The 19,724-nt window shown below is 42.4% G+C and overlaps 2 protein-coding genes across 16 annotated transcripts in view; one reads left to right on the top strand and one right to left on the bottom strand.

Annotated features, from left to right (window-relative positions):
* The window catches only part of FKBP15 (FKBP prolyl isomerase family member 15), a 37,244-nt gene extending 24,193 nt beyond the window's left edge, over positions 1-13,051 (bottom strand). Inside the window, exons 1-10 of one of the 8 annotated variants that reach the window (XM_077305416.1) lie at positions 12,723-13,051; positions 8,574-8,683; positions 7,130-7,223; positions 6,197-6,266; positions 5,667-5,741; positions 4,050-4,148; positions 2,692-2,841; positions 1,545-1,613; positions 336-479; positions 92-234 (exon numbers count right to left, since the gene is read on the bottom strand). In XM_077305416.1, the coding sequence (XP_077161531.1) occupies positions 92-234; positions 336-479; positions 1,545-1,613; positions 2,692-2,841; positions 4,050-4,148; positions 5,667-5,741; positions 6,197-6,266; positions 7,130-7,223; positions 8,574-8,683; positions 12,723-12,775 (1,007 nt within the window). In that variant the 5' untranslated portion in view covers positions 12,776-13,051. Of the gene's footprint in view, positions 1-91; positions 235-335; positions 480-1,544; positions 1,614-2,691; positions 2,842-4,049; positions 4,149-5,666; positions 5,742-6,196; positions 6,267-7,129; positions 7,224-8,573; positions 8,684-8,711; positions 9,510-9,548; positions 9,736-12,480; positions 12,667-12,722 lie in introns of those variants that run through there. The other 7 variants (XM_077305421.1, XM_077305419.1, XM_077305413.1 and 4 more) reach the window with 7 other exon arrangements.
* A 90-nt stretch (positions 13,052-13,141) lies between these two features.
* SLC31A1 (solute carrier family 31 member 1) overlaps positions 13,142-19,724 on the top strand; it is a 28,094-nt gene continuing 21,511 nt past the window's right edge. For 2 of the 8 annotated variants that reach the window (XM_077305430.1, XM_077305434.1), the window contains exons 1-2: positions 13,145-13,294; positions 15,130-15,290. The gene's annotated coding sequence lies outside the window, so the exon portion shown is untranslated. Of the gene's footprint in view, positions 13,295-13,420; positions 13,543-14,863; positions 15,003-15,129; positions 15,291-19,724 lie in introns of those variants that run through there. The other 6 variants (XM_077305429.1, XM_077305431.1, XM_077305427.1 and 3 more) reach the window with 6 other exon arrangements.

The raw sequence follows: 19,724 nt of genomic DNA, 5'->3' as shown, positions 1-19,724 counted from the left end.
AATGTCAAATTCTGTCACAGAGGCAGTGGTGTATTTACAACACTTTTTGTTTTGCTTCACTTCAAGTACTTAAACCACTTGGTTTTCTCACCCTGGTTTTGGAGGTAGCGTTGAAGGAAGCAGCCCTGTTGGATCTGTGCAGAGATTTTCTTGGTTTGGTCCAGGGGAAGGTACAAGAGACTCCCTGTGGCCTAGGTTCTGCCCATTGGAGCCTGTATCCTTCACGAACCTCACCTAAGGGAGAAAAAAATCACAGGTCATGTAGTTTTGTTACCAGGCATCTGAGTATTCAAAGAAACCCCCAATAGCTGGGGGGGCTGGAAAGAGCTACTTACACGCTTGACTTCCACCTCAAAGGCCAAGGTTGAGTCTGAAGGAATGCGATTGGCTACTCCTTGTGATCCATAAGCCAGTGCTGGTGGAATAAGAAGAAAGCGCCTTCCTCCTTTCTTCATGCCAATCATTCCTTCTTCCCAGCCCTTTGGGACGAAAAACGCAAGAACCACATAAAAAACCCCAAAGTTTGAAAACAGCCTGAACAAGTAGTACCAAAACACATTTTTAGTCCATAACAATTCCAAGTGCTCTTTCTCATGAGGAACTAACATAACATAGAAATACCAAAAATGGCTGTATACTATGGTTTTGCAGAAGCATTGGGCAAGCATATTTAACACATATGCAAAAACTTTAAAAAGCAGTGACATAGTGAGGGGATTTATATATTATTTAAAAAAAAATTGTCCTGGCCCTATAGGTTACCCAAAGCAGTAAAAACAAAAACATTACAAAGTTAAAACAGCACAAAATAAATAGTTCAATAAGAACAACCAGGGAGGAGGGCTAGTAACATTTACTGGGGGTGCTATCAGACAAAACAGAAATGTCTTCACCCTGTGGCAGAAGATACGTGGAGAAAGAAGAACGTCCATGGAGAGGGAGCTCCAAAGCTTTACCACCATATCCAAGAAGGCCCTTTCTCAGGTGGTCACCCATCTAGGTTTAGATGGCAGGGTACCCAAAGCAAGACCTTTAAAGATGACCAGATTGAAAGAGTAGGTTTGTATGGGAGAAGGCGGCATGACTGTAATGTATGCACCAAGTGCCATGGCCAAGAGCAGGTGGAAAATGGTCCTTGTGCCCAGTTCTTCACTGTGCCATGACAACTTCCCATCACTCATTCTGGAAGGATACACTTACTGATGCAAATAATATAACCCTGCCTTTTGCCAAAGTCCTGAGGCCATTTGTTTTTAAAAGCATAACTACAATTAGCTACAAACCAAATGCTTTCCAGGAAAGTGTTATTTTTTTCCTCTACCACCACTTTGAAAAGGGCCTAGAGGGCCTTCCCTGGAGGAGGGAACCCAAATTTCACAGTGATCAGAATATGGGTTTGGGCTCAGGCATTTTATTTCTCTTCTGGATTTCTCAAAGAAACTGCCACTATACTGGTAATTTAGAAATGAAGACTGTGTGTTTGAGTGTGTGTGTACGCATGTGCATGAGAAGAAACCCTTCCATCATGGGGCCAGGGTACCTACCTTTATGACTTTGCCAGAGCCTAACTTCAGACGCAGGAGCTTGTCTTTGCTGACATTTGAGTCAAACACCTGTTGATAATGAATGGCACATTTAATTAAACTGGCACTTATTTAATAATTTTTGTATTTATATGCCACCTTTCCCTGACAGCTCAGGGTGGCTCAGAAAAGTTAAAAATACATACAATATGATATGGATAATAAAACATTTAAACTATAATTATAATGATTTAAAAATAAATATTGCCAATCTGCTCAGTTCCTATCCCCTATTTCCAGGGAAGGGGAAGAGGTGAGTCATAAAGTGCAATCTTCAATGGTGTAAATGGGTACATTCAAACAGAGAAGCCTACAAATTTTAGGTGTAACCTCCAGGCTTCAGCCATAGAGAGGCCTGGTAGAACAGTTCTGTCTTTCAAGCCCCACAGAATAATTTAAGGTCCCACGGGGTTCTGATATTGTTAGGCAAAGCCTCCCCCCAAGCTTAGCAATATTTAATGCTTCAAATCCTGACATTTAAGCTTTAGCAAATAACACTGCTATTTCACCACAGCGTGATGTTTAGGAAATGACCACAATGGAACTTTAGGGTTCATCAGGCCTTCCATATCAGACTTGGAGACTAAAGCTCAATATGTTATCCATAAAGACACCATAACTAAGATGTTTGTATGCAAAGAATCACAGATCTAATTCCCAGCACTTCCAGTGAAAAAGGATACCCCCCAAAAGCCTGGGAAAATTAAAAAATTACCTGATGACTTAGAACTTGGCAGCATGTGATTTTACCTAGGGCAAAATCTTACTGTCAAGTGAGTTAATTACAGAAATTGAACATGAAACCCAACACCCACAGTTGTGAACATCCAGCTGTTTTACCTGCAGGCTATTGGACGAAAGAGATAAAAACTTACACTTTTGCATTCCTCAGCAGAAGTCTGCTCACATCCAGTTTGAGGAAGTGTCATAGAAAGCATCTGTGTTTACTGCAGGAAGCTTGGTTGTTCATATCCCCACTGAACTAACATGAGTAATGCATTCTTTTTCAGGTGAACCTTCTCCCTGCCCCCACAAGGCTGTTGAGAAGCTAAAGTGTTCCCAGACTACCAACTGAAATGAAACAGCAAGCCCTCTTTCCCAATTTCACCTGTCCTAGTCCGCAGTTCTGGAACAGCCAGCCCGTAAAGGCAACCTCCAGGGAATCTCCTGTTTCCACACCTTGGCCTTCTCCAACAACTAGATCTTGATACAGCACCGAATCAGGGGAAGGAATGCTGTTATATTTGGCAATGCACAGCTACAAAAGGGGGAGCGGGGAGAGAAACAAGGTCTTTTAGTAACCTGGTCCACATCAGCAGCCACAACAAAAAACTAGCCAGGGACTGAGCTCACGTACAGTAGTTTTAGGGGTGGGAAGTGATCCATGGCCCTTTTGAAGGAGGTTTAGGTGCCAGCATAAGCTGTCTAGTATGTATCTAGAGTGTGTCACAAGTGTATATGGTGCTTTACAGTTGAAAAGGGCAGGTCTCTGCCTGAAAGAGCTTTCAATTAAAGTGAGTTGGGGGAACACTGCTTGGCAGGACTGCTTTTTAAAAATGCTTCCTGACCTGGAGAGTTTCCAGACTGCATACCAGAATGCCCCATGCTGCGTGGACCATTGTGTGCCTCACTATAAAATCACTAACCATATCCTTTTGCCTATCAGGCCACAGCAGGTCCTGATCCAGAGAACTACAGAAAGCTACCAAAGATGACGTCTAGACAGCAATAGGTTAGGAATGGGCCACATATATTGATGGCCGGGCCAATATGAAAACTTTTAGGTTAGCTCTGCTCTCAAGAGTTGGGTAGCAGGGGACTCTGCAGCTGTTCTCGGGCCTTAAATGGGAGGGGGGGACCACCAACAAACAAGAAAGAGGTAAAGGAAATGAAATTATGATTTAAAGTTTCATTTCCATCTAATATGCCATGTCTACCAAACTATCTCTATACCATCCCTAACTATATGATACACTAAAAGGAAAAGCAATCTGCTAAATGAATTCCACTGAGAAGGACACCCAAAATGCATTAGAAATAAAATAATCACATCTGATCAATCTTCTCTCTTACATTTTTTCAGGTCTTGCAGCAAAACAAACCTCTCCACTGCCTCCATCTTATCCCTTTGCAATGTTATCAGCATCTTATTTCAGGTTAGGCAGAATTTGAATTCAGTTCTACTTCTCTTCCCTTGTTCCACACAAAGGAACACAGTTCCTACTGCAAGACTTTTAGGTACATGAAGGATTTGTTGTTTTTGAGCAAAGTATGTGTTAGCTTTTTAAAAAAGCACATCAACATAAAGCTTTGCTGTTCCGGGCAAAGGAAATTCACATGGCAAGATAAACAAGTGAACAGAAACATTTGCTCAGAGGTTTGCATCTATATCACTGAGTACAGGTAATGAGAGATTTTTACCAGGTAGCCTCCCTCCAGCCCAGTAAAGTACACATCTTCACACACCTGCTTACTGAAATCCACAGCCGCCTTTTCTGACTCAAACATAATGGACCAATTCTGTCTCTGATCATCATAAAATGTGCTGTAGTTGTTGGGCTGGACCTGCGTACAGAAGCAGAAAGACACCAACATTCAAAATGACAGATAGGTTTTATTTATTTAACATCTATACTCTGCCCTTTTCAGCAATGGAAACCTAAAGGAACTTATATCCTCCTCTCCTCCATTTATCCTCAGAACAACCCTGCAAGGTTGGAGAGCATGTGACTGGCCCAAGGCCACCCAACAAGCTTCCCTGACATAATGCAGATTTGAACCTGGGTCTCCCAGATCCTAGTCCAGCACTCCAACTTCCACACCACGCCGGTTCTGCTGAAACAATGGAGTCTTTCATCTATGTGTATTGTGGGAGAGTTGTTTCTTCCTTTTAAAAAGCAAGTGGTATGAAAAGGCTGAAAAGCTGCCATCTCCTAAGGGCTTAATCAGGACTTGGACTTCCTCAGTCACTGCAGGTGTTACCCAGCTTAGCAAGACTAGGGACATTTCATTACCAACAATTACTACTACTGTGAATTGTCTCTGTATTCATCTTCATTATATTTGAATTTTCTCATTATAATTGAATTTTGCACATAGCTTCTCAACTTGCTTTACATAACCTCCTCTGACTCTACTGTTTACAGCTTGTTTTTTACAAATGCATCTCTGACTCGAGGAGTAACTATATGCACTCAATGATGCAGGCTCTCATCTATGAAAGCTTATGCTAGAGTAAAAACTTAACAGTCTTCAAAATGACACAACTCTCCTATTTATTTCTACCATAGCAGACTACTATAATCATCTTACAGGCAGCAATACCCATTTGGTGGCCTAGAAGCAGCCACCTGTATCTCTTTGACATGTAGCATGTGGCTTTTCTGAGCCTTATTCCACAATACTGCACCTACTCCATGTAAGGTAGGCAAGGTCCTTGTCCAGTGGAGTTTGTGGCCAAACAGGTTGTTTACACCTTGAAGGAATGATAAGCTGCAAGTCTCCCTAAGGCCTCATGCCAGGGATGGAAGTAAATGTGGCCCTTTCAGTTAATGGCAATTGAGAACCACTGCCTTAAGGTACAAAAAATCATACATGAAAAAATAAATGCATCTATACAGAGAGAAAGCATTTTCTCTAGATTTAAAATGAACACATTGCAATCAGATGCTATTTTCCTATCATTTGGATGCATATAGTTATGACGTTCTGGTTTTATGTAATTTAAATATTTTATTCTTAAGATTCAAAAAATGTCCTTCAAGTCTAGTCTAGATCAAAAAAGGAATTAGACTTTTTAAAAATTAAGAAGCAAAAGGAAACTTTTTGCACAATCAAGAATAATACATTCTTAACATAAAAAATATACACTCTTAACAATTTTGGGGTGGGGAGTTAGAACAGGTTGGAACCCACAGATCAATTCTGCAAACAGTGGAGCTTCTCTCAGGCTTGATCAAATGTCTACCGACACAATAGCCTCTTACCAGCAGAAGATTCCTTGATCCACAGAAAAGTGTCACAATTAGCAGAACAGATCCACAGGATCCAACTCAGTAGGTAGTTCTTATCTCTAAGGCTTACCGTGAGTACAAACCCTGAATGGATCTTGGCTGCTGTGACCTGCTGCTGCTGATTGATATAAAGAATTATCCTGTACTGGATTCCATAAGAGATGGGAGAGAGAAAAGAAGGGGAAAAGTGAACATAAGCCAGCAGACCGGCCAACAAAAGCATCTACAAATGACATAGTACTTGAACACACAAGGTTGTTAAGTATTGTATTTATTGCAATTGTACAATTAACACTCATATCCAAGCTATAATGTAAAGCTCTGATACCCCCATGTCAAAAAAGATATTATAATTGCGAAAGGGGTAACCAAAGAATTCAAGGAACTGGAGTACCTTCCTGATATGGCAAGGGATTTGTGGCTTCTCGGTTTTGGGGGGAAAAGACAAATTAGAAAGAGCTTGTGAAATTATGTATATCAGGGGAAAGAGAACTTCTTTTGAATATTAGAACTTGGTGAGAGGGTACCAAGTTAAACTGATGAGCAACAACAGGTATGCAACAAAGATGCAAAAGTGTGATACACTGTACCATTTCTTACCTCTTTGGTCAAATGGCTCCCCACTACAGCTGCTCCATATTTGCCTTGTTTCACATATTGTCCATTTGTACTGAATTGTAAAATGGGGGGGGGGGAGAAATGTGGTTATGTAACAGCTTACAAAGTGAGCTCGGCACTTTCATTAATATGAGACATAGGCATGCCATTTGCCTGCTTCAGGGTGAGCACTCATCTCCCGCTGGGCCCTCTTATCTTAGTTGTAGGGTCAACAGCGATGTCAGCTAGTGTTTTCACCCAGCTGTGACTGCACCATACTGCGTGATGTCACTTCACACCTTGCCTGGCCCCAAAGCTTCTGGGGATGCCATCACATGCCTCACTGGATCAGGGCAAGGACCTCAATGTCCTGATGCCAACTGTGAACAGCCAGACATTCCTGACCCGGTAACACCATACTGGCAATCCTAGGAAAGCACTCCTCCCCTCAGCCCTGTGCAGTACTGTATAATACATTTTCTGCATTATGTAGGATTTTCAATGGGAAAGTGTCATAACAAAAGTCCAATGCATTTAAAATATAACATATGAACACACAAAACTGCATCATACTGAGTCAGACTTCTGCTCTGTCTAGCTCAGTATTGATACCTGGCTTGCCAGTGATCCTCCAGGTTCCAGATACCAAGGGTCTTTCCCACTAGCAACTATCTGAAATCTTGTAACTGGAAGCACCAGGGACTGAGCCAGACAGGTTCTGAACACAAAGCAGGTACTCTTTGCCCCATTCCCCAACTTCATTATTTTAGAGTATATTTTTGGCATTGCTTCAATTGTGACTTACACTTTTTCCTGAATAGAATCAGCCACGTCAGACCAAGCTGTACTCATGCAGAGTAGGCAGAACTGGCAAATAAGATGCCAAACTAGAGGGCAATAAGAAACCACTGTGATTCTCACTGCTATGGTACTTACAACCGATATGCATGAACAGCTGTAGCTATGAAGGCAGATGGTGCTCCTGAAGCAGGTGTGGGAGTAGGTGACTTCTGTGATGCTGGACCAGCAGCTGGAGAGGTACACAAAGAAATGTGCAAGTTCTTCATCTTATATTCATCATCTTCCAACAAGTATCAGCACATAACAATACCAAGTTTCCTCCGTCACCAGTAAAAAGTTTAAAGGCTGTAGAGGGGTGCATGTATTGTATCTAATCTTTTTATAAACTGGTTTAAGGGTCATTTGATAGAAAGGTGGATATCAATCTTTAAAAAAAACCATGCAAGCACGCATAGATACATCCCTGCCTAGTAGTTAAGACTACAGAAAGTTTCATAAAACATTCTGGACTGGACTGCTGCAGACCACGGATAAAAGGCTGTAAGTATGAATCCTCTCCCATATCAAAAGCTGGAAAATCATTCTTAAAGATAATATTTCTAGCCTTGTTTCCCCTCCAAGTGTACTAATGTTCTGTGTACTAAGTTTTGTTTTTTAACATGAGGAAGCTTCCAAACATGAGATTCTTTTGTCTACAGCCACAAGGTCCAGAAAGAGCTGTACCATACAGCATTTCTACACATTCAACTCAATTCCAGTTCATTCCAGGTTAGATATATACACTTTTATCTACAGTGGGCCTTCAGGTTTTATGGAGCATATAGAATCATAGAGCTGGAAGTCCAACTCCCCACAGAATGTAGGAAACTGCAGAAAAATGGGAAATATGCTCTCTACATCTGCACACACAGAGAAGGGAAGAGGACTCTTTCATAGTTCTTTAAGTTTCATTGACTCTAGCAAGGGCCAGAGGAAAACAACAGAATTGTGTTCCAACCAGGCAACTCTCCCAGTACAAGAGGGAAGATTGCTCCAGAAGTTCATCGCTGATTTCTCATTGCTGGTGGCAGCCCATGGGCCATGTATATCTGGCCAGCATTAGCCCCTCCACTAGCAGCAAACCTCAGCAGGTGCCCCACCTGCTATTTTGTGAAAGCTGTCTCCTATCTCCATTCACTGTAAGCAATAGAATGGAATTCAGTCTCAGTAAGTTTTTCCTGGATTTTGCCCAGCATATAAATGTAAGTTTTTGGCAGAATACAATGACATTTCTTAACAAAAGGCTTGGAAATAAACATCTCTAGAATGCAATTAATGCATTTACCTGATCATTCTAAAGCAGCATACCATAAAATTGATACCAATGTTTCTCAAGCATCTGTTTACATAACTAACTCCTGGAAAACAAATGTAGGAGCAAATTCCCCCCTTGTCTGAACTTTAATCTTAGCTAGACAACACTTAATTAGACTCTGCTACCACTGTGCATCAGACACTGAAAGAAAGAACACAAGATTTTGGAAGAAGCTGTTTAGCACCTGTGTAGCAGCACCCAAGAACGGTACAGACAGTTACTCACCAGTAGCTGGTTGGCCCTTTTTAGGCTGCTTGGGTGCTGTGTACTGGAAAAATTCATTTCCACTGCCTGCAACTGTTTGATCCAGTCCAAAGAGAGAGGCCAACCTAGCACTGTATGGAGAGAAAAGCCATTACTCACTTGATGCCATGGTGCTGGAATGTGTTGCCAATTCTCATCCAAAGCAGATGATCATCAAATACACTACTCTGAACTCCTCAGCAGACATGCAGGATAAAAACATAATCAACAAAAATAAAACTGTAATACAGAAGAACTTAAACTCCTGGATTCATGCCTGGTTCACAATTGCTTTCAGGCTACTACCAAAACTATAAATTAGGAAAAGTTTAGTTGATCTGTTTAAAACAGAAGCACTGTCACCTGAAAACACGTATACAACTTATTCTAAATCAAATATTCATGAGTCTGAATGCATCATATATATTAGTAGTGAATTTAACTGATGATGAAATGAATTTTGTTAGTTTTTAAAGATAGCACTGGACTCCTATTTTAATTCGGGCCACAGTTTTAACTAGTCTGTGCATCTGGACTCCAAAACAATTAAATAGCGTAAAGAAGATATAAAAACTTATTCTTCTGAAAAATGAAAAATTAATTTCTGAATTGCAGCATTTGGGGAATTTCACAGGAACTAGCCAATATAAAGGGTAACAAAAGCTGAAAACCTTATCTTGCTGTGCTAGTTTTTCCACTGCAGAGAATTCAAAAATTAACCCTTCCTCCATGAGCATCCAGAAGCTAATATACTTAATTCAACCTCTGAGGGCTAGAAATTTCAAGTTTTAGGGGAAAAAACCAAGGTCCTTGAGGTCCTTGAGATGCTAAATGATGAGCCCAATAGAATATAATCTGTGCTATATTAATGGCCAACCAAAAATATTCTAGGAATCTAAAACAGAGATCCAACTTGAACCAAACAATCCAAAAAGCACCATCATAGAAAAAACCAACCCATGAGCTGCCTGCCAAAGATATTCTGTCCGCCATACCGCTGACATTTCTGTCTGAAAGCTCCCAAGTCACTGAATGATTTTCCTTCCAGTCCTATCAACTCAAACCTTGCAGTTTTTTCAAGTGTAATCCCTCCTCCCACGTTCCTTTCCCATCCTGGACTATCAGCAACAAAATAGCAGCTTAGATTTCCAAAGGCAACCTTATATTTGCACACACAGCAATCTCTGCAAGGACTACAAGACCTTGTAAGCAGAAATGGCTGTCCGGCAAACTGCAAGTGGCTCTCCTTTGGATTTCTGCTGGGGAGACACTAGCAACTGCTGCATGTATATTTGAACAGCTCTAAGCATGAGACAGAGAAAGAAGGATTAAGACTTAAAGAGTTTTCTTCCTGGAAAATCAGGTCAGGAGAGGTATCCCGCTGTCACACAATAAGGCTTTGGAAGCAAACTCATTGGTCTCTTCATCATATGGTTGTCACATGTCTAGCTTGTTTCACTGGGGGGGGGGGAGTAAGCATTAGAGCAATCTCAAAGCAGTCGAAACTTCTGTCCCGAGACTAAGTATCCTAGAAGTATTCCGATAGATCCTGTTCCCTGGGCTTCTCTAGTAAAAGGACCTCAGCTGGCATTAAAGATGAAAAAGAGGTTTGCATTAAACATGCATTAAAGAGAAACATACCTATTTGAACCCGTGTATACATAACCCACATGTCTACCACTGAAGACCATGCAATAGGCCAACACTTATGCCACATTCAATATATTAGCCTTTAAGGTGCCTCAAGACTTTTCCTAGTCTTCACATATTCCTTACTGGTCTATCAGCCATTACAGACTCCTTCGGCAACACAAAAGCAATCTCAGGGGTTTTCCCTGCTTCCACTTTTGAGAAATGGTCTTGGCTGGACTGGGGCTGACAGCAAGGCTCTTTTACCTCCATTCAGTCAGCAGAGCAAACTATTCCTGAAATCCTGATCTAATCAATGAACAATCACCTCCTTTTGAAGCATGATTCTCTGTTGCACAATCTGACCTCCTGGTTTATCTCATCAGGTCCTTGCAACAGTCCCTCAGAGTCCAAACAATTAACTGCCACCCAACCCATCAGGTTTGAAGGCAACAGGGACATTTGAACTGATAACTAACAGCTCTTTGACATGACTGCATTTGCTTCTTTCACCTTCATAATAATCTGCGACAGAAGCAATTAATACTGCAAACTAGAGATGATAAAAAATACAACTTGCTCAAGATCTCACGGACAGTGCTCAGACTACAGTCCAAACTCTCACCCTCTTACCTCTGAACTTATATTCCAGTAGTACTTTAGGGACTAGTGAGATTTTGGAAATGTTAGCTTTTAAGAGTCAAAGCTCCCTTTGTCAAAAACCACCACTGCAAATTCTATTTGTCCATGTTTCAGAGAAAGCCCCTGCTCTGTTTGTCTAAATCCTCTAACAACCATTTGAAATACAAGCCAGAAGAAAACCTCTGGCTTCAAAGGATGTACAAACAGAAAGCCACAAGCAGGGGTTTAGCCTAACAATTCTGGCCTATTTTATAGGGATATATTAATGATTATTAGAAGACAATGTGTTTTGAACACAGAAAGCTAAACACGTAAAAGCTAAACATTATCAATAACTGAGTATTTGAGAAAAAAGGCATTCTTCACAAACACATGGAGTGAAAAGTCCACCAAGGTAATTATACCGTGAAGCCCTTTATTCTAGAAGTTATCAGCGTGAACTCTAAGATAATTATGAACAGGGATGTTCCCAGTTCAAATCTAACTTCTGCCATTAGCACAGTAGGCAGCCACCTTTCAGGAGGGCCTGCATAACAGTGATTCCACCAGGCCTATAGCTGAGTCCAGGCAATAACATCATGAAATGCTGCCCCATCCCATGCACACATTGGAAACATGTACTGAAAATATCCACTGACAAAAACCACTCCAACCCCTCCCCCCCGTGAGATGAATTAATCCCCACAGGGGACAAATATGAAATTGATAATCATTTTACTGTTATATGTTTTTAAATTATGTGAATCATTTTAAATGTTGTTAAATGCTCTAAGCCACCAGGGCAGTATATAAATATTTATTACTTCAAGAAGGCCACTCTCTAGCAGTCCCACAAATCTGAGAATAAAACACAGGGGCAACACTAATTTATCTTATAGGTAAGATTCAAAATGAGATGTGTGTATTTTAGCACTTTAACACCCTAAGTACTATACAAAGAATAAGTACTATTATTATTTGTTGTAGTGGTTAAGATTGGCGGCTTCTAATCTGGAGAACTGGGTATGATTCCTTGCTCTTCCACAGGCAGTCAGCTGGGTGACTTTAGGTTAGTCACAGTCCTGCCAAAGCTCTCTCAGCCTCACCTACCTCACAGGGTGACTGTTGTGGGGAGAAGAAAGGCAGGTGATTGTAAGCTACTTTGAGACTCATGAGGCCTGCTGGATGACCTTGGTCCAATCACAGTTCCCTCAGAAATCTTTCAACCCCATCTACCTCATGGGGTGCCTGTTGAAGGTAAACCACTTTGAGACTCCTTCAGGTGGTAAAAGCAGGGTATAAAAACTATTCTTCTATTACTCTTACCAGGTGACTATAGGCACGCCTTCTGGTACCAAGCCCTGAGCATCAGAGAAGGGCAGTATATAAATACAAAAATAAATAAATAAGCTCCCCACCTATAAAACCATCACATCATTGTGAGTTCCTATTAATACACTTTAATGGCAATATGAAGACTATACTGGCCAACTAAGTCTTTATAAGATCGACAATGTTAATGTACATGAAGCCCCATAGTAGATGGTGGAGCTAATTGAGTGAATAAGACACTTTGCACATGCCCAAAGACATCCAGAAGTTGAAATGTCATCAAGGGCGGCCAGCCCAGTTCCCGCACCAGGAAAGCGCCTTTATTCCACAGAAAAAGAGATTTAGGGTTCCTCCAGCGTCTGGGGAGAAAGGGACACTTTGCGCGTGCCCAGAGGCGCCCTTAACTTGGCCCATGCACGCTCCAAGACAGCAAAGCAAGCCTAACAGAAAAGAGGCTCTGGTGCTGGTGAACGGAAGCGGCTTGCTCCCCTCTCTTCCCCTTCCGGTTCCGAGAGTTCGTTCGCTTCCCCCGCCCCGCTGGGGCCTCACCCGCCGGTAGGAGACAGGAAGTCCGTGTCATCCTCCTCAGCGCCTCCGAACATTCTCCCCTCGCTCCCTCAGCCGCTCGCCCCCCACAGAACACAAGCGGCAGGCGGTGCCGAAAACCACGACGGCGGCCTCTCCTTTCACGACAATGTCTCAAACAAACAGCCGGCGTCCTTTCTCGCGCGCTCGCCAGGGAACCTCTCCCAAACGAGGAAGTGAGAGAGGCCGGCGACTGAAGCGCGTGACTCCCTCGGCACGCTACGGGTCGCCGAAAAGCCCTAATTTCTTCCCGCAGCGCGATCGCGGTCTCCGTGTCATTAAGGCGGGGGGGGGCTCGTCCTCCAAGAAGGGCGGGACTACAGAGATTGAAAGGCGGAGAGCGGGCGGGGGAAGGCAGCGAATTGTGTTTTAATCAATAGGAACTCAGCTCGGAGGGAGGGAGGCGGGAAGGTTGGGGCACGTGACGGCCGCGTCGTCTAATGAGCGGGCGAGGGAACTCGGCGGTCGGGAGGATACACGTTTCAGGAGGTCGGGAGGGACGCGTCGCTGGGTCGCTGCGGGGAAGGTGACGAGAAGTGAGTGCTTGGGGGGGGAGGCTCCCTTTGCTGCTTCTTATTAAGGGGGGATGGGGAGCGAGACGCGCGGAGCTCGTATGAATGGAAGAGTGGGGGAGGGTTAATTAAAGGGGAGTTAGAAAGTGCTCAGGTGTGTATGGGGGGGGAGTTGGCAAATAATTATAGGCAGCCACAGGAAATGGTTATAGCAACAAAGAAAGAAAAAACAATGTGGCATAGCCGGCGAAACCAAACCCTCCAATTAAAAGGTGCATATAGAATTTGTCTTCTTTTTTATTCCAGTATATATACGACAAGGTCCCGGTATTGAATGCCTTGTTTCGCCTTTGCTTTTTCATAGCATGTTGTATCAATACAGACAAAAACGGTAGCTCTCAAGCGGTGTGGCATCCTGTATTGCATGCAACTGTCTGTTGCAGCAGTGTTTGTTTTGTATATTTATTTCACTGATTTTTTTTGGGAGGGGGATTGTCAGCTGCTAATGAAGAAACACCAGGAGGGAGAAGGTGGGTGGAAAGGGGGGGGGAGTAGTGAGAGGAGCAACTCTGAGTGGCTTCCTCGAAGAGAAGTTTGTGGGAAAGGAGAATATGATTGGGTGGGACAAAAACATGCTGCCTTGTGCAGTAGAGTAGACTTTGGGACCAGAGCTGGGTGGGTGGATAAAGGAATGGAAAGCGAAGAAGTACAGGGGGCAGATGACAAATCTGACAGGAGTGATTGGAGGGACAGGGTAAGTGTCATCAGAAGGACTGTTGACATGGCATTCCTCCTCTTCTTTCTCTGTGGTCAGGGCGGTTGAATACTGTGTAGATAAACTGTTGGGCAGAGGTGGATAAATACTCTTGGCATAACAGCATCTCTTAGGTACTGATTGGTATGACACCTGAAAGGTAGTTCTCAGCTTTATGCAGGGTTGCTTGGAGCTTAACAGCTTTCTGGAAATTTAGTACAATTTGTTTTGTTGCATTCTGGAAAATTAAGTTTGCGCTGCACTCTTCTTTGCCTCAGGTTCTTTATCTGGGCATTCGTCCAAGTTTTCTGGCAGTTTTGCTGCCAGTTTAGAATGTCTTTGTTCAGAAAGTTGGCCCAGCAAGTTCTCCCAAATAAATTAAAAACTGATCTTTTGAAGTCTTGTGGATTAAATTCTTTTAAAAGCCATATTTTAACTGATGGTTTGGACGCCAGTTGTATTTTTTTCCAGCCATGGTGCTTCTAGAAGGTTTTAGGAAAAGTACTTCAGCAGAACAGATGAATTAAACTTCTCTGTGCCATCAAGCACTTTGTTTAGATTACAAACAGTGTGTGGTTGGGGGCAAAGTGATTGAAGAGGCAAATGAAGCCACAAGAGTAAAGACTTGAGTCTTATAGGAAACAGCTTTGAATTGTCACAGGAAATGTATCAAACTTATGCTTTCCATCTCCTGGATGTCTTACAGTATCAGTTTTTAAGTGAATCAAGCAGCATGCTTGTCATTCCCTGAACTCAGTTCAAGTAACACTTGTCTCATTTTAAAAGGGACCCAGGAGGAAATAAACTGAGATCTTGCTGCTTTTTCTTTGATGTTTTAGGCTACAGTCCACACTTACATGTACTTCTGCAAATCCAAACTTTAAGGACTGCTTCTGCATTTTGGCTGTGCCTCGTGAATGACCCATATGACCTTGGATGCTGTATTTGCTAGGCCAAGAATGTTCATGTGAGAAGAGGGTATGAAATTAAACTGAATGTGATGAAATTGCCTTTCTGACTTTTGCCTAATGCCATCCATATTTCTTGGTCTCCCAGATTGTTGGTATTCCTACTTAGGTAGAATTCTGTTTTTCTTTTTTGCCAGTGAACAGGCACCCAGATCCTGTTGCCTGTGGTTGGAACTTGTGCTAATTGTGAGTTTTGGGAGTAAGGCGAAACTGGACAAGGGTGAGAATCTGTTCTCAAATTGCCGGTCACTTTGCTGGAACAACAGCTCTTCTTGACTTCTAGTGGAACAGCAAAGAGGTAAGAGTTTTATGTACTGCTGGTTGAGTTTCTTATTTCTTGCACATTTATTCAAGAATCTCTTAAGGAGGGGTATTATGTAGGTCAGTAATGAAAGATAACTGGAGGAATGAGGCAGAGTTGAAGGATGGGGCAGGCTCCAGACAGTGTGATAGTAATAACTCTAAAGAGTTGGCTGTATATATATTGAAAGACAAGGTAAATGTGGCTCTGCAAAGGCGTCTGAATCTTACTCGATTCCAGAATTCTCTAAGGGATTTTAGGATTCCAGACACATGCTCAGTTGAGGCTTCAGTGGGAGTGTGAATTGGCAAGGTTGCCCTTTTATGACCACTCCCACTCCTAGGGCATAAACCAGCTCCCTGGTTTTCTGTGAAACTGAATAATTGGAAGAGGGCTGGGAGACATCTAGAATGATGCTGGTGGCAAACCTGTACCAAATTTGATAGGTTACACTATAGAGCCCATTGGAGAAGCCATGAAGAAGCACTCATGGCAGCAAAGAAATGTTGCTGCCAGCATCAGTTAGCTCATAATCATCCAAATTCTGAGCCTTTTTCTCAGGAAAAGAAGTTAGCTGTGATATAAGTTTTTGTTGATAAGATATTTGGAATATGATCTGTCTCAGATGGCAGGTGGAATACAGACATGCTAGTAGACAGGAGGAATACATTACCTGGTCTATTCATGGATCATTTTGTCCCAATTTTAATGATGAAATATAGACACTGTTCTGGGATTCATGAAGGTCATAATTTGCACTCTGGATCTTTGCCTGTTCTGGCTGCTAAAATCATGTACAGACATCAACATCCTCTTGGCATGTATTGTAAGTCAGTCACTAACTCAAAGCACCTTCCCTCAGCTGCTCTAAGACCCAGGCTCGGGGCAGTTTACATCATATTAAAATGCTGGCTAAAATACAATTTACAAAGTAAAAGTAATGTCCCATAGTTCTCCAATCTGCTACTTAAAAAAATCCTTACAGAAAAATGATGTGGCCAATTATGGCAAAGTGATTGACAGCGCAGTAACAGGCCAACTCCAGGTCTTCTTGAATAACTCATCCACTCCCTTTTCAGGCTGGGCTGTGGGACAGAGGTGGCTCTGTTAGCTTTAGTTTACAACATCCATCTGAGTGTAGACAAAGACTATGCCTCCTGGTTGCTGTTGTTGGACTTACCTGCAGTCATTGATACAGTAGATCATAATTAGGAATGGGCACAAACTGGAAAATCTAGGTTTAGGGTGGTTCCAGGAAGTGAAATCAATCACTGAGATGACTGCCAGCAATTTAAACCTAACAGTTCAATAGGCCCACCCAACATCTGTTAGGTTTTAAATGGCTAGCAGCCATTTCAGCTATCAAGGTCTCTCCTTCCCACTTTGTAGTGGGGGAAGCAAAACTGATTGGTGAAGTGGCTGTGATCCATTTTGCTTTCCCCCTCTTGGAAGGTGGGGAGTGGAACGTACAATTTAAATGACTCACTGCTAGGCTTAAATGGCCTGAACAATCCAACCAGACAAAAGTCTGGGAAATATTTTGGTGAGGCACCTCCCTGTGGCATAGTCCCCTCCCCATGCTTTTCAGCCCCCCTGTAAAGCCATTGGGACAAATTATTCATAGCTTTGGAGCTCGATGTCATCAATATGTTGATGGTATCTACATATCCTTATTCAGATTCCCTGGTGATACAGTAGAGGTCCTGAATAACTTCCTGACTGCTAGGGTGAATTCCCTAAGGATGAATAAATTGTAACTTAAACCCTGAAAAGATAGAGGTAGTGTTGGTGGGGAAGGCAGAGATCTTGAGGGACACATGCTTCCCTCTTTCATTGGCGCTCACCTGGCCCTTGCTGGCTCAATTAAGAGCCTTGGGGTTATACTGAACTGAATTTTATTACTGGAGAAGTAAGTTAATGCGATTGCAGAAAAGGCTTTATTCCAACTCAGCCTAGCCCGAAAGATGTCTCCTTACCTATGCTACTATTTATAGCTTGTTGAAACCAGGATCCTACTATGAATTTGTGCATCATTTAATTGTGCTTTGCTTCAGTTCTTTTTTTAGACTTCTGGTTGGTTTTACAACCCTAATCCTATTGCATTGTTTATTGGCTAACCCATTTGTTGATTGTATTGACTCACTGTGTATAATCCACCTTGAATCCAAGTTAGAAAGGTGAACTATAAATAGGTAAATAAAGATAAATGCATTTCTTGGTATATACAGCATGAGTAACTTAGAGCGTCCATATAATATGTTCAGCAGCTGCGTTCAATTCAGTGTTCGCTTTTAAATGCCCATACAATGACCTTAGGGTATAAGAGAATGAACAAAGTACCCATTACACGAGTCAAGTCAAGGTTGGTCATGCTATAATGAGCATGTAACTAGAGTCCTGCAGGTTTTCACTGTGTTGTAGCATATGCAATTTTCAGAATGGAGTCCCGCAGGTGAATTTCTTATGTCATCCTTTTTCCAACGGCTGTTTGCTTTCCCTTGCAAACCAAGATCATTGCTTATAGCAATATGTCTACTATTGTATCCTTAACAACTGTAATTATAGATAAAAGATTCAGGTGCAACATTCCCATCCCCCTCCCCCCAAAACAAAGCTGGAAACAATCTGAACAGCAGGTTGAGTCTTTTTCTGATATCATATGATGCCTTGAAGAATGCATGGTAATCTACAGAATAATTTGCATTATTTTGAAAAGCAACTCCTATAATCTTCAGTCAACAGCAATAAAAACTTGGTAGAATTCAAGGCTGTGGGTCACATAGGACTCACAGGAATAGAGCAATCACCACATTAGAAAATAAGCTTTTGTCCTGTTACAGCGTGTAATCTTGACCTTTTTTTCCCCCCCAGGTTAGGTTTAGGCTCCAACTTCAGACTCCTTAGTATAATGAGAAAAATCTTTGGAGGTTTTTTTGGAGGAGAGATTATTCAAGGTTGGGGAATCTCTGGGCCAATTCTGCTTGCCTTGGGTCACACAGAATGTTTGATAATTGGGAATAGTGATATTTTGGAAAGTTGGTTGTTTAGGCACTAGGTGGTTTTATTCCCCTTTTCTTGCTCTTGCAGTCCTCTAACGATGTCTTGAGTGGAATGAATTGCTTATATAGTTCCTATGGGTAATTGAAATACATTGAGAATTTGGAGACTCAAATTGGAGCAGCATGGAAGTTAATAATTACGGTTTGAATATATATACACAGCAATTTTGGATGTTGTGTGTCAGTGGTACCAGATACTGTTCTTTAGGAACTTTGATCTGCCATGGGTGAAAAACTGATCTCTTGCTGAGCTGACTAGAGAAATTTGAAGTAAATACCCATCTGGCTACTGAGAAATGCTCTGACACATTGCTGGCTCAAGACAGCTAAGAAACTGGACATACTCTGTCCTGTAACACAGTACTTCTAAAGCAGCCTTCATATCAAGTCATACTGTTGCTCTGATTAGATCAGTGTCAGTAGTTTCCCATGATTTGAGATAAGTGACTTTACCATTCCTATTACTTTTCAGCCCCCTTTAACTAGGGATGCTGGGGATAGAAACAGAGATCTTTTGCTTGCAGAGCTTATGATTTGTAGTCCTGTCTTTTCTCATTACTACAAATCATAAGCTCTGCAAGCAAAAGATCTCTGTTTCTATCCCCAGCATCCCTAGTCCTATGTTTTCTCCCCCCACCGAGAGCAGTCGTGACTCTTCTGGCGGCCGCTGCAGCGGCCGGCAGAAGGCAGAGCGGGCTGGGCAGAGCTGGCGGTTTGCAGGCGACCTGGCCGGCCAAGTTGGGAAGGTGTGCGGCTGGAAAGGAGCAGGGACGCCGCGTCAAAGACGCGGCGTCCCTGCTCCTTTCCCCGCATTGACACGCAGTCTCTGGCAGCCAAGGAGGCAATGGGGAGGCGTGCTTCGCGTGCCTCCCCATTGCCTCCTTGGTCCAGAATTGACACTCGGAGGGGCGAATCATTCGCCCCTCCGAGTTTTTATCCCGGACAGAGCCCGCCCTAACTCCTCCCAACCTGGCCTTACTGTTTTATTTTTAAGACGTTTTAAGATGAATTGTCCTGATACCATGGAGAAATTAATTTCCACACATCAATCAGTAGCTGATATGTATCATAGGAACTTATGACGTTTTCTTTAATAAGTTGATTTGATTGATCTGTCTATCTCAGGGTAGTCCATTTGAGCAGAAGTAGTCAAGTATGGCTGGGCTAATATAAACCTCTACCTGAAATACGTTAGAAATGGAGATGCTGTAATGTGAACCTAGGACCTTCGCGTCTGTTCTTTACACTAGGCTACAGACTGTTCCTAGGGCTGAATAGTGGGTAATACTGGAAAGAAAAAGGAGCTATGTCTACACTTTCTAATGGACTGTTGTAATTCTGAGTACATTGGGCATCACCGTATCTTTATTGT

The sequence above is a fragment of the Paroedura picta genome, chromosome 12, assembly GCF_049243985.1.
Source record: "Paroedura picta isolate Pp20150507F chromosome 12, Ppicta_v3.0, whole genome shotgun sequence".
Classification (NCBI taxonomy): domain Eukaryota; kingdom Metazoa; phylum Chordata; class Lepidosauria; order Squamata; family Gekkonidae; genus Paroedura; species Paroedura picta.
Note: the sequence above shows the minus strand (reverse complement) of the source record. Positions and strands in the feature narration are given on the sequence as shown.